This window comes from Fistularia commersonii, chromosome 4, assembly GCF_037954325.1.
Source record: "Fistularia commersonii isolate RoL2024-O1a breed Wild chromosome 4, RoL_Fcom_v1.0, whole genome shotgun sequence".
NCBI classification, from domain to species: domain Eukaryota; kingdom Metazoa; phylum Chordata; class Actinopteri; order Syngnathiformes; family Fistulariidae; genus Fistularia; species Fistularia commersonii.
In genome coordinates this window covers 14647993-14661154 of record NC_141287.1, presented here as the reverse complement: position 1 = coordinate 14661154, position 13162 = coordinate 14647993, and the positions used below count along the sequence as shown (strand labels likewise).

General features: G+C 49.8%; 1 protein-coding gene across 1 annotated transcript; it reads left to right on the top strand.

Annotated features, from left to right (window-relative positions):
- Positions 1–6513: 6513 nt before the first annotated feature.
- On the top strand, positions 6514–8802 carry c1ql2 (complement component 1, q subcomponent-like 2). The gene is made up of 2 exons (XM_086145523.1): positions 6514–7303; positions 7544–8802. The coding sequence occupies exons 1-2, from the start codon at positions 6725–6727 to the stop codon at positions 7721–7723; spliced, it is 759 nt and encodes a 252-aa protein (XP_086001649.1). The 5' UTR covers positions 6514–6724; the 3' UTR covers positions 7724–8802.
- The last annotated feature ends 4360 nt before the right edge of the window (positions 8803–13162 follow it).

The following is a 13162-nucleotide window of genomic DNA, read 5'->3' as shown; positions in this document are numbered from 1 at the left end:
GGAGATATCTGCGGCTAGTATATGTAAAAGCTTTTTTTTTTTTTTACGTTTTGTGGGTGTGGCTTATATCCTGGTGCAATCTATAGTCCGGAAAAAATGCCATATATTTATTATGGAAAAAAAAGGAACAGAGTGCCCCGCATGATGTGATCCTTCGCACCATCAAAATAAAAGATCAGACACCTGCTGCACACTGCCAGTGCACAGACAAACACACACACACACACGCACGCACGCACGCACACACAGGGTGTAAACACACAACAGATGTGCCAATACACAACTATAATGTAGGCACACAACCAGAGTAAACAACCAACCAGGGCATAGACACGCACACATATGCAGAGTGAAGACACATACACACACACACACACACACACACACACACACACACCCCTCCAGAGTGCAGACACACCACACACATCCCTCCAGAGTGCCCCCGGTAGTAGACCCCTGCTGCTGTGTGGCTCCTCCTGGTTCCTTGTGGAGGCTGCAGCCTGTGTTCCACCTGCGCCGGGTCTTCGGAGGCTCTCCTCTTCTGTGTTACAGACGTTCTCGGGGTTCCACCCTGCTGAGAGCTGGGACAGAGCAGCAGCTGTTCCCCCTGGGGGAGGAAGGGGGTCCATGAAGGACAAACAACATCTGCAAGGACCCTCAGCTATATCCAACTTCAAAGAAGAGCCTTAGTTTTCCCCAAAGACAGGAGCAATAATTGTATGTCTCTGCATAGCGTGAATGACTGAGTGAATGTTTTTCATGCTTCCATTTGCTGTGTGAGTGACAGGGGCAATACTTGTATGTCTCTGCCAAGTTGGGCCATCTTTTTGACCTGTGGGCCACAGTAGGTTATAAAATATGAAAGAGGGGAACAGGTGGATGGAGCATTTGTGTGAACTGATACAAATGACAGAGCAGAAGAACGTGGAAGAGCCATTATATGAAAGGATTTGGCCTTTTAGCAAAGCAGGAATATGCAGGGCTCATTGTACAATTTGCTTGCAGCAAGAAGAAGACAGATGGCTTGAGAGGAGTCAAAGAAGTCATCTCAAAAGGGAAAGGCTGTGTCTGAACGGAGGAGGTGGCCTCAGGCACAACCTCTCGCCTACTTGCAAAGGCCCATCCTGGAATGGATCCCACCAGAACCAGAACTGGGTAACCACCCCCTGAGCCTCAGTCCATGAGATCCTGGGGGTTTCTCTCCTGTGTTTCACATGGTTTCACCTTTGCACATTTCTAGACATGTCCCCGGAAGGTGTATCTTTGTCCCCGCCAAACAACACCCCCATTAGCACCACAACCCCCTTCCACCTAGTTTCTGAAAAGCAACTCTCCCATTTCATATCGAGATCTTGTTGACTTGGCGACTGGACTCGAGTTTCTTCACTTGAAGACGTTTCACCCCTCATCCGAGAGGCTTCTTAAGTTCTAATGACCTATGGGGAATTTCCGAATATAACTGCCAGTGTTAACTTCCTCCATGACCAAACTAGGGAGAAGTCATGTCGTTTCTTCCCTTACCTGTGTGAGTTTGGTTTCCAGGACATCCATCATAAAGTGCGCCTGTCTTATCCTTTCATTTAGAAGCTGTCGTGTTCTCTGAGGGATGCCCTCTACTCTGTGCCCCTGTACGAAGGAAAGTAGACGTAGGCTGTTTGGGGTGATCTTCTGTTGAAGATGTCGGAAACTCCCCATAGGTCATTAGAACTGAAGCCTCTCGGAATAGAAGTGAAACGTCTTTAAGGAAAGGAAATCAAGTCCAGTTATTACATGAAGATTTTGACAAGAACTGGCCATGACCTGGAGGACCAGGAAACTTGACAGACGGTATAGAAAGTAACGTTCAGTTTCAGTGGGAACAGTGTTGGGGATCTCCCTTTGTTTGCCAGAAAAAAAGTCAATTGAGTGAAACACTCAGCACTTGCTGTCCACATTTCTTTGCCTGTGTATGATGAGTGCGCCATTCATTGGGGGAATGCTACTGTTTTTGGAAAAGGAAAACATATATGAGGTTTAATAGTAGTAGAATTTCAAGTTCCACGGGCCAGATGAAGCAGCCCATCGGGCTGTATGTGGCCCGCGGGCCGTAGTTTGCCCAAGCCTGCTCTTGCTCATGAAGAGAGGGTGGATGGTGGCTGGATGCAGGCTTCTTTCCAGCTTCTCTCCCTCCAGTCCAAACACAGTCGGCAGGTACATGATGACCCTCTTGTCTATGAAAGAGAAGGTGAACGGTTAAATGATTGGTAGTCGATCTCCTGGGTGAAGCCCCTCGCCTGTCAGCAGGTCTGGCTCCACCCGCGTCCTGAAAGCAGAACAGAAGGAAGACAAATACATGAAAATGCCCCCACACTGGTGGAAAGCAACCACAGAGGTGCTCCTGGAGAACCCTGAGAACCCTGGGACGTTCTGACTGAGGAACCACCTATTGAAGGAGACTCTCACCACCAGGGGGGGCCACTTCTGTCATCGGGATTAAACCCTCCGCTGGAACCGAACCTGCATCAATCAGCCGCTAATCTCCTCCATTATGGACCATCAGTCCGGATTCTGGACCTGTGGACCCTCAGGGCTGTGTGTGTGTGTGTGTGTGTGTGTGTGTGTGTGTGTGTGTGTGTGTGTGTGTGTGTGTGTGTGTGAATGGTTAGGTGGAGGGGAGTGGGGTGGAGGGGATCTCCAGGGAGGAACCTCTCCATAAAGAAGCAGAGACAGAGCAGCTGCAGGCAAATCCTCCTCATTTATCAGCTTTATCTTTCTCTGACGCCAAACTGAGACTGACTGCACCTCCACCCCCACCCCCCCTCCACCTTCTCTCCTGCTCCACATCCATCCCCCCTCCACTGCCGAACCGGGCGGAGTAACTGGTAAGGTTCTGAGAGACTCCGCCGACCAGCTAGCCGGTGTATTCGCCAGCATATTCAGCCAGTCCCTGACCCTGTGCTTAGTTCCACGCTCCCTGAGGTCCTCCACCATCATCCCCTTACCAAAGCAGACCAATGTCAGCATCCCAAACAACTACAGGCCTGTGGCCCTTAAATACATTATTATGAAGTGTTTTGAGAAACCAATCAGGACTCACATCACAACAGGGCTGCTGCCCACATCTGACCCCCATCGGTTCGCGTACAGGCAAACAGGCAAAACAGATCTTTGATCTTCAGTGGATCTTTGATCTTCAGTGGATGTGAAAAGATCAAATCTTTGAAAATCTTTGAAAAGATCAAATCTTTCAAATCACAAAGATCAAATCATTGTAGTTAACAGTTAACAGTTAAGACAATTATATTTCATTGTATTTCTTATTCTTCCTCCTTTCTACTATTATCTATTACTGTTATATTTTTACTTGAAACTCTGGCACAACAATTTCCTTCGGGATAAATAAAGTTGTTCTCATCTAATCTCAAGATGTCCTTCATTCCACACTCACCCACCTGGAACATCAAGGTGGTGCTCTTCTTAGATTTCTCCTCCGATTTTAAAAACCTTATTCTCAATATCTCCAAGATGAGAAAGCCGATAGTCGATTTCAGGAGAAGGAAATTGGATATTCGGCCTATCTTCATCAATGGAGACATGGTGCAGACGGTTCAAGACTTCAGGTACCTGGACAATCATATTAAGGAGGCCCTGACCTGGACAACAAACACCATGGCACTGCTGAAAAAGGCACACCAGATGCTGCATTTCTTCAGGATACTAAGGAGGACCAACCTGAAGCTGCTAGTGTCCTTTTATCGCTGCACTGTGGGAATCCGTCCTGAGACGTGAATCCCACTGTGGTTTGCCAGCATTACGGAAGCAGAAAGGACCATAAACAGTGGGCAAAAACAATCGGTCATCCTGTCCCATCACTTGAGGACATGTATAACACACGCTGCTTCAGCGATCCATCCCACCCCTGCCGCCACCTACTCCTTTAGGACAATCAATGCAAAAACAAACAGACAGAAAAACAGTTTTTACCCCAGAGCCGCCATCACACTGAATTGGGGACACTGAACACAGTGAGGCTGTGCAATAAACCTTTTATTCCACGTTTCACTTTTATACTTTTGTCTTTAAGCATAGTTTTCTATTTAGTGTTCTAGATGTTATTTTTTATTTTCTGTCTTATAGCTCTAACCCAGAGATGTTGTTATAGTTGTCTTGTGTCTGTTTTTGATTCCACTGAACCTGAGAGCTGCTATCTCCAAATTTCATTGCACTCTGTGTAAAGATAATAAAAGTATTGAATCCTTCAATCTTCCATCCCCCTCCTCTCCATCTCCATCTCCCCACCTCGCCACTGTCCTCCAGAGTGTCTCCTCGCTCCAGACCTCCTCTTTCTCTGAGGCGGTGGTTTGTTTTTGCAGGCGAAGGAGCTTTATTTTGAAAGTGTATGGTCAACAGTTTGTGCATGTGTGTGTGTGTGTTTGCTGGGGGCCCTGGTCTATTTCTGTCCCAGCCCTGACCTTCCCGGGGGGACAGCCGCAGTGAAGGCCACGTCACACAAGCCTGCTGGTCTTGTGCCAGGAATTCTTCTCTTGCAGACTTTTATTTTGAAAGTGGGGCTGCTGCTGGGGCGGTGACCACTTGCTGTTTTAATCACTTCATTCCTTCTCACCGACTTTCTTACAAACCCTGATCTCCTTCTCCAGACTGCCATCCGAGCCTTATCGAGGACGTGGTCAGACCATCAGTCCACCAGTCAATCATCCAGTGGGTCAGCTTCACCACCATCAGAGCACTTCCTGCTAAACTGCGGATGACACAGACACACACACACACTGATTATATATATATATATATATATATATATACTCTCTATATATATACTATAAATATCTATATCTATAGATAGATAGATATAGATAGATAGATATACACACACATACACACACACGTACACAAACACACACAAAGAGGCAGAGACACATACATATAGACAGACACAAAATTGACACGCACATGAGACAGACAAACACACACGAACACACATTCTCACATATACACTGTCACGGGCCTATACACACCTACAAACACACACACACACACACACACACACACACACAAAGACAGAAACACACACACACACTGATATATATATATATATATATACATATATATATACTCTCTCTCTCTATAAATATACACAAACATACACACACATGTACACAACCCCAACAAAGAGGCAGAGACACATACATATGGACAGACACAAAATTTATACGCACATGTGACAGGCAAACATACACCAACACACTTTCTCTCACAAATATACTGTGACAGGCCTATACACACTAACGAACACACACACACACACTGATATACATATATACTCTCTATATATACACACACATACACACACGTACAGAAACACACACAATGAGACAGAGACACATACATGTAGACAGACACAAAATTTATACACACATGTGACAGAACAACACACACAGACACACATTCTCACACATATACACTGTGACGGGCCTTTACACACCTACAAACACACACACACACTTACAGACACAAAGACAGACACAGACAGACACTCTGTCACACACACACTGTTGGGGGCTGAAGGTGTCAAAGTGACATTTAACAAATGTTAAGACACTTTTTTGATTTCTGCTGCTGGGGGAGCTTCCACACCCATAACACTGTGTGTGTGTGTGTGTGTGTGTGTGTGTGTGTGTGTGTGTGTGTGTGTGTGTAACAATCACACACGCACACACACAATACTGATTAATCAGTCTTGGGAAATCGGGCTGGGATTGATGAGATGATTTCATTCTGACAGATTTAATGACGGCAGCGCTCCCTTCCATCCGGGAACGCCTTGATTGTGCTGTGTGTGTGTGTGTGTGTGTGTGTGTGTGTGTGTGTGTGTGTGTGCGCGTGTGTTTGTGTGTGTGTGTGTTGCAGAGGTGTTAGCTGCTCGATCATCCTTGAGGCAAAAGAGGAAATGAGCAGAAGTGAAATCCCAGATTAGAGACGGATTATCTGATCTGCAATTTAAAGTGTGTGTGTTTGCATGTCTATGCGTGTGTGTGTGCGCGCGCGCGTACGTGCGATACATACTGTGCACTGTTTTAGTTTACCAGCAGTGTTGTGGTTTGTTCAAGAAGGTCCTGGTCCTGTGGAGCTCCTGGTCCTGAGGAGGTCCTGGTCTCGAGGTTTTCCTGGCATCCAGGCTGGGATCCCGTCCCCGGATGTCGTTCAGACAAAGAGACGAAACGGAAAATGACAGGAAATGACATCACAACTTAGTCAAGCAATCCATCCATCCATCCATCCATTGACCACTCAACTATCTATCACCGATCGATGGTTTCCGGTCTCCAAGTTTGGCGCTTTAAAACTTAAAGCGGCGGAGCCGTCCGCTGACGTCACGCCCCCCTCCGGTCCACCGGGCGGGAGGGTGCGCGCGGCTTGCGCTCCCATTGGGCGGTCGCGCGCGCACCTCCCGGTGCCGCGGCCACCGGTTCGGCCCCGGGACCCGTGACGTCAGCGGACCACAAAAGCGGGCGGGCGCCGCCGCCGAGCTCCAAGACGCGCCGCGTCCCGCACAGCATCCGCCCGCCGCCGTGCGCCCTCCGCGCGTCCTCCGCGTTTGACAGCTGCGGCGCCGGCCACCATTGCGCCCCGCCGCGCGGAGCTCCTGCGCTCCCCCTCCCGGCCCACGCAGCGGCAGCAGCGGCGGCGGCGGCGGAGGGTCGCGGCCGCGGTGGCGGCCGCCGTCTGCATGGCGGCGGCGCTGCTGGTCGCCGTGCCGCTGCTGCTCCAGACGCCCAGCGCACACGCCCACTACGAGATGATGGGCACCTGCAGGATGATCTGCGACCCCTACGGACCGGGGCCGGGACCGGGCTCGGAACCGGGACCGGGGGCCACGGCGCTGGAGGTCCTGCAGGACCTGAGCGCGTCTTCGGCGCAGAGCTCCGCCCCGGGCGCCCGCGGGGAGCCGGGCCGGCCGGGGCGACCCGGGCCGCGGGGCCCGCCGGGGGAGCCCGGCCCGCCGGGGCCACGGGGCCCGCCGGGGGGCCGCGGGGACGCGCCGCGGGGGGGGCAACCCGGGCCCGCCGGGACTGCGCGCACGGACACCGGCTCGAAGATCGCCTTTTACGTGGGGCTGAAGAACCCGCACGAAGGCTATGAGGTCCTCCGCTTCGATGACATCATCACCAACCTGGGCAACCACTACGACCCGGCCTCTGGGAAGTTCACCTGCCACCTGGGGGGAACCTACTACTTCACATACCATGTGCTCATGAGGGGAGGGGACGGTACGAGCATGTGGGCGGACCTCTGCAAGAACGGACAGGTAGGACACACACACACACATACCCACACACGCACTGACATATATATATATATATATATATGTAGCACATTGACAGACAGACACACCCAAAGTGTAAGACCATGTAAAGGGAGTGATCAAAGAATAAATCTATGTATTGATCATCGGTTGATCGCTTGTGATAAGAAGCTACTAATCACTGATCGGAGCCACATGGTCGTCTGAGGGTGTGTGATGTTGTCGCCGTGGTTACCTCCTCAGGTCCGGGCCTCTGCCATCGCCCAGGACGCCGACCAGAACTATGACTACGCCAGCAACAGCGTGGTTCTTCACCTGGATTCCGGGGACGAGATCTACGTGAAGCTGGATGGGGGGAAGGCCCACGGAGGAAACAACAACAAGTACAGCACCTTCTCCGGCTTCCTGCTCTACCCCGACTGAGCGACACCCTGACGGATCCACGACACCTAGAAGATACCACTCGGACCCGGCGTGAGACAGGAGAACCAGGAGGAGAAGCAGGAGAAGATGCAGATGAAGCAGGAGAAGCAGATGGAGAAGCAGGAAGAGATGCTGATGAAGCAGGAGAAGATGTGGGAGAATCAGATGGAGAAGGAGACGCAGGGGGAGAGCCAGGAGGAGGTGATGCCGGAGAAGATGCCAGAGAAGAAGGGAAATGGCAGGAGAAGCAAGACGAGGTGAGGACAGAATCCGCTTGAAAACATCTGAGAATTGAAACGAACCGCTGGAGAACATCTCAGGAGGAAACGAATGGCAATGAACATGATGGAGAAGCTTCTGGAAGAAAAAGACAAGCTGAGAGTTTGGCTGGGGTGGTGCCCCTGGTGGTCAGAAGTGGGACCGTGAGCGAGGAGATGTTGCTGTTTCTGGATGCTCCTCACCCTTCTCCCTTGGACCGGGGGTCACCGGAGGAGACCGGCTCCTGTCTGAAGGTCATCTGACCAGCCTTTCATGCCCAGAGTGTGTGTGCTTCTCCTCGCCACTGTAAAGGTCGCTTATTCTGGGATGGCGGTCAGATGACCTCCACAGTATCTAAAGGTCCTGCTCTGCTGGCTTGAAGGTCAATCTGCAGCGGCTCCTCTCATCCAACAGGGGGCGCTGGAGGTCTGACCTGCAGCTCAGGGCCTGTCTGGGTCATGTGACTCCCGGCCTATCAGATCCATCACCTTTGACCTCTGGGATCTCAGCCCAGAAACGCATGATCATTTGAAATGGCTTCTCCTAAAGCTGAGGGCTTCAACCTCCTCCTCCTCCTCCTCTTTTTCCTCCTCCAGGAGTTTCTCGCTCATGTTGATAAATGAGGGTTGTTTCATTGGTTTCCCTCCGTGTCACTATTGCGTGTGTGTGTGTGTGTGTTTGTGTTGTTGATGTTGTGATGATAACCATCTTTGTGCACGGGCTGTGTGATGTGACCCTGTCGGTGTGTTTCCGTGTCAGCAGTGTGAAGGTCTGATGTTTCTTCTCAGTGTCCAGTGGCTTCAATAAAGAACCTGTTTTCAACCTGCTGTCAATCACTGAGCTCCGCCCCCTTCATCCGAAGCTCCGCCCCTCTGTCCATCACTTGCCCTGGATTCTCCAGACAAATATATGTGATTCAAAAGACTTGATGCACCTTCTCACACACACACCACCTATGCTTTCCTGATCTCACACAGAGACACATATGTACACACACACACCACCTACCCTGTCATGACCTCACATACACACACGCACACACACACACATCACCTATGATTTCCTGATCTCTCTTTCTCACACACACACACACACACAAACACACAGATTTATCAGGAGTGTCTGGTGTGTGTCTGAGGGCGTCTGATGGATGTTCCCTCTTTAAAAGCCTCTTTGCTCAGCCAGGAACCAACCAATCAGCAGCCAAGTTGCTGTCAGGCGCCATCTTTGTTTTATGTTGCTGTCAGGACTCGCTGCGGCGCAAATAAAACATGGTGTGTGTGAGACTGACACCTGAGTGTGAGCGAATAAAACAGCGAGACGGCGGGTGTAACGACAGCAGGGTGAGCATTCGCGCTGACATCTCCTGACGGCTGACGCCGAGCGCCGAGCGCTTTGCGGGTCAGCTGACAAGGGCGGGGTTTCACTGGACCGGCACCTGTCAATCATCCAACCATTCACCCTCTCATTCATCTGTGAACCAGTGACATGATAGAGATGGAGGTCATCGAGAGAACCCAGGCAGAGGAACCAAATTGGAAGACAGCTTGAGATGGGCTTTATCAGTATTTGATGAAAAGGACCTTCTAATAAAAGATAGCAGATCCAGAGGTCACCTAAAAAAGATTTAAAGAACACAGAGAACCCAGAACGTTCCTCGCTGGAGGAACCCTGGAGGTTCTGCTCTATGATTGGAGCCAAAGCCTGGTTCTCTAAAAATAAAGTTTGGTGGAAGTGAAGGATGTTGGAGGCTGTTTGACTCTGGTGTCAGAGGGTCCACACGCCACCGTTAAATATACACTGGTCCTCAGGACACACACCCACACACACACACAAACACACACACATGGATGGGGGCTCAGCTGCAATGCTTTGGGGACAAAATGCCTTGCAACAGGCTGCAACAATAACACACACACACACACACGCAAGCACAGAATGAGCTGAAGATGAAATCACAGGATGTGGTTTTTTAAATTTGTCATCTTCAACTCAAACATCTCCCATGAAAGTTGTCAGTGGGATTATGTTTCCTTAATCTGGAGGTGAATTACAGACCATAATCCAGATGAACCCAACCCCAGACCTCTGACCCCTGACCCTGACCCAGTGTGTGTTGTGGTTTTTTGTGGTTCAGTCTGAGGGCTTCACTCCCAGCAGGGTGGACAGAGGTGACCGCTGCTCTGTGAGAAGCAAACACTGCAACAGCACAGAGATCAGGACCTCCTCGGACCTCCACGGACGACTGCACACCGTTTTTGGTTCTTGCAGGTTCTCCAGGTCCTGTCTGGCTCTGCAGTCACGGAGCACATTTTGCATGTTTTGGAGTGTTTTTTTGAGATGTTTCATTTTTGTTGGAGGTTCTTCTGGAATGTTCCAGCGCCGTCCCCTCTGGACGTAGAGAGGCACTTCAGGGTGGATGTGAGATGGAGACCGTCTGTCCGCGGCGCCGCTTGCCAGTCTCTTCACATTTGATGTGGACGTTAGCGCTCGACTCCAAAGCTCCCAGGAACATTTTCATCCCATAATTTCATTCTGTCATCTTCCCTCTTCCTCAGTGGGGGGAGAGGGGGTCATTGCAGTGAGTTATGTGCTCCACGCCGCCCCGCCGCCGGCTGATTTAAGCGCAGCGTCCGGTGAATCAGCCGTAATGGCGCCGTCGTTTCTCACGAGTGTCACATCTCTATTCATGGACCCGGCTCATAACAGGGGGAAGGTGTGTGTGTGTGTGGGGGGGGGTCACCTGTGATGGAGAAGGCGGACAATCGTCATGGTAACAGCTTGGAAGCGGACTCACCCACCGTGACCTCTGACCTCTGAACATAGACAAGGGACATGAACCCTCCCAATAGTTGTCTAACTCCTTTCCATCTCCTCTTTTTACCTGCAGGAAGAAACACACACACACACACACACACACACACACAGAGCCCTCATGTTCCTTGCCCACTCCTCATTCATTAATATGCAGCACAAATGCACCCCCCCCCCCTTTTTTCGATGACCTCTGACTCCAGAGCCCCCCTGCAGGGCGCAATGACGCTCTAATTGGCCTCTAAGAGTCAAGATTAAGCCTTGGTCAACAGGATCACCAGGAAACTACCTGGAAGACCTTGCAGAATGAATTGAATGATCTGGAAACTACCTGGAAAGACCTGGAATTGACAGTAATGAGCGTGCGTGCGTGCGTGCGTGCGTGCGTGCGTGCGTGCGTGCAAGTGTATTTATGTGTGTGAGTGTGTATGTGGTCGTGTGTATGTTTCCATCTGTGTGTGTGTGTGTGTGTGTGACCGGGTCTGGAATAATGAGTGACACTCCTACCCCCCAGGTTTATTTCTCACTGTCACCTGGAGCGTTTAGTCACCCAAGTGAGGGGGGGGGGGGATTACTGTGTGTGTGTGTGTGTGTGTGTGTGTGTGTGTGTGTGTGTGTGTGTAATTGTCTCTTTGAGTCCCCAGCAACTTCATCCTGTGAATACCAATGGGGGGGGGGGCACACATCCCTCTGCAACCACACCCACATCCATCCATTACCAACACCTCCACCAATCAGAGGGCACACTCAGAATCCTGATGAGTCCCCTCACACACACACACACACACACACACACACACGCATACACACACACACACACAATCAGCGAAGCAAAGTATTTACATACACACACACTCATACATGTATAATATTTACATACACACACACTCATACATGTATAATATTTACATACACTAATACACAAACAGGAGGACAGGCACAACCATACACACACTGACTGACACACTTATACTCATGTACAGTATTTACATACAAACACACTCATGCACACAGACATTCCTTGGTCGGCGAGAATCTTCCTGCCTTATGGGTCATCTTGATAATGGACCTAATGAACACCAAAGATAATTCCACTGTGGGCCGGATCTGGCCCGCAGGCCTGGAGCTTAACATATGTGGGTCACGTGTAAGATGCAGAAAAGGGCACACAGAGGTCAGAGGTCATGCTGTGTCATGTGACCTGTGAGGAAACAATGTATTAATGGTGCTTGCAACATATCGGTGGGCATCACTAATAATAATTAATATTATCCTGCAGGCCTAAAAGTCCCATAACACACTAGTGGTGCTGTGGTGTGTCAATTGAGTGCCGGTAAGCACAAGCCCGACCTGCTCAGCAGCTGGCCTTGCTTAGTCGCCTGTTGTCAACTGTCAGCGACCCCTCTCCGCCAAAAACAGCTAAATGTCAGGTGGACTTTGAACACAGGGGGTTTCAAGTCTGGTGGGAGGCAGAGATATGTTCACAGAGAGAGCAGCAACGCTTCTGATACCGTAAGAAAGTGACACTTGTAGATCTGTGCCTAACATTGTAACTATGGGGGTTGAGATCAATGCATGGCACAAGTACGGAAAAGGATATCTTTGAAGGGGTATGCGTAAATTAAATGGGCCTGCCTTGGGATAAACTTGTGTCAAAAGAGTGGGCTGGTGGTCAGGATCTGGGAGAAAATGCAGGAGGAATTACTCAGGTAGAGCTACTTTTTGCAGTCCATTCTCACCCCAAAGGGTCAAGCCCCTGACGAATGTCAAAGGCTTCTTTTGGCGCCACATACCGCATACCTCATACACGTAGATTGTCTATATTGCAACAATAAAAATAAACGTAATAAACATGTGGATCCACCTTTTCCCCTTCGAACAGAAACTTTCTGTCTGACGTCTGTTTTTCACTCATTTTGCCAGCTTGTGGGTTACATTTTTGGTGCTCAAGTGACTGAGATGTAACTGAGATTCTGGGCATTTTTCAAAATAATAGATTTTTCAAAATAAAGATTGTTCAGACTCAGATAATAAAGCTAACGGAACCAATCAATGGCCCAGGGGTTGGGGACCACTGGTCTAGAAGGAAAGTAGATAAGGAGACTTGGTGGTGGGATGAGGAAATACAGCGGTATATACAGAGAAAGAGGTTAGAAAAGAAGAATTGGGACACTGAGGGGCTGAAGTGAAGAGACAGGAGAGATACAGGGAGATGCACTGTAAAGTAAAGATAGAGATAGCAAAGGCCAAACAAAGGGCATACGATGACTTGTATGTGCAGTTGGACAGTAGGGAGTTAGGGAATGATTTATTCAGGCCGGCAAAACAGAGATAGAAGATGGAAAGAGTACTTTGATGAACTGATGA

What these genes read in the sequence shown, in the direction of transcription:
- c1ql2 (XM_086145523.1), top strand. Translation starts at nt 6,725, where the DNA reads ATGGCGGCGGCGCTGCTGGTCGCCGTGCCGCTGCTGCTCCAGACGCCC. An exon ending in ACCTCTGCAAGAACGGACAG is followed by an intron (nt 7,304 to 7,543) that starts GTAGGACACACA and finishes TTACCTCCTCAG; the next exon opens with GTCCGGGCCTCTGCCATCGC.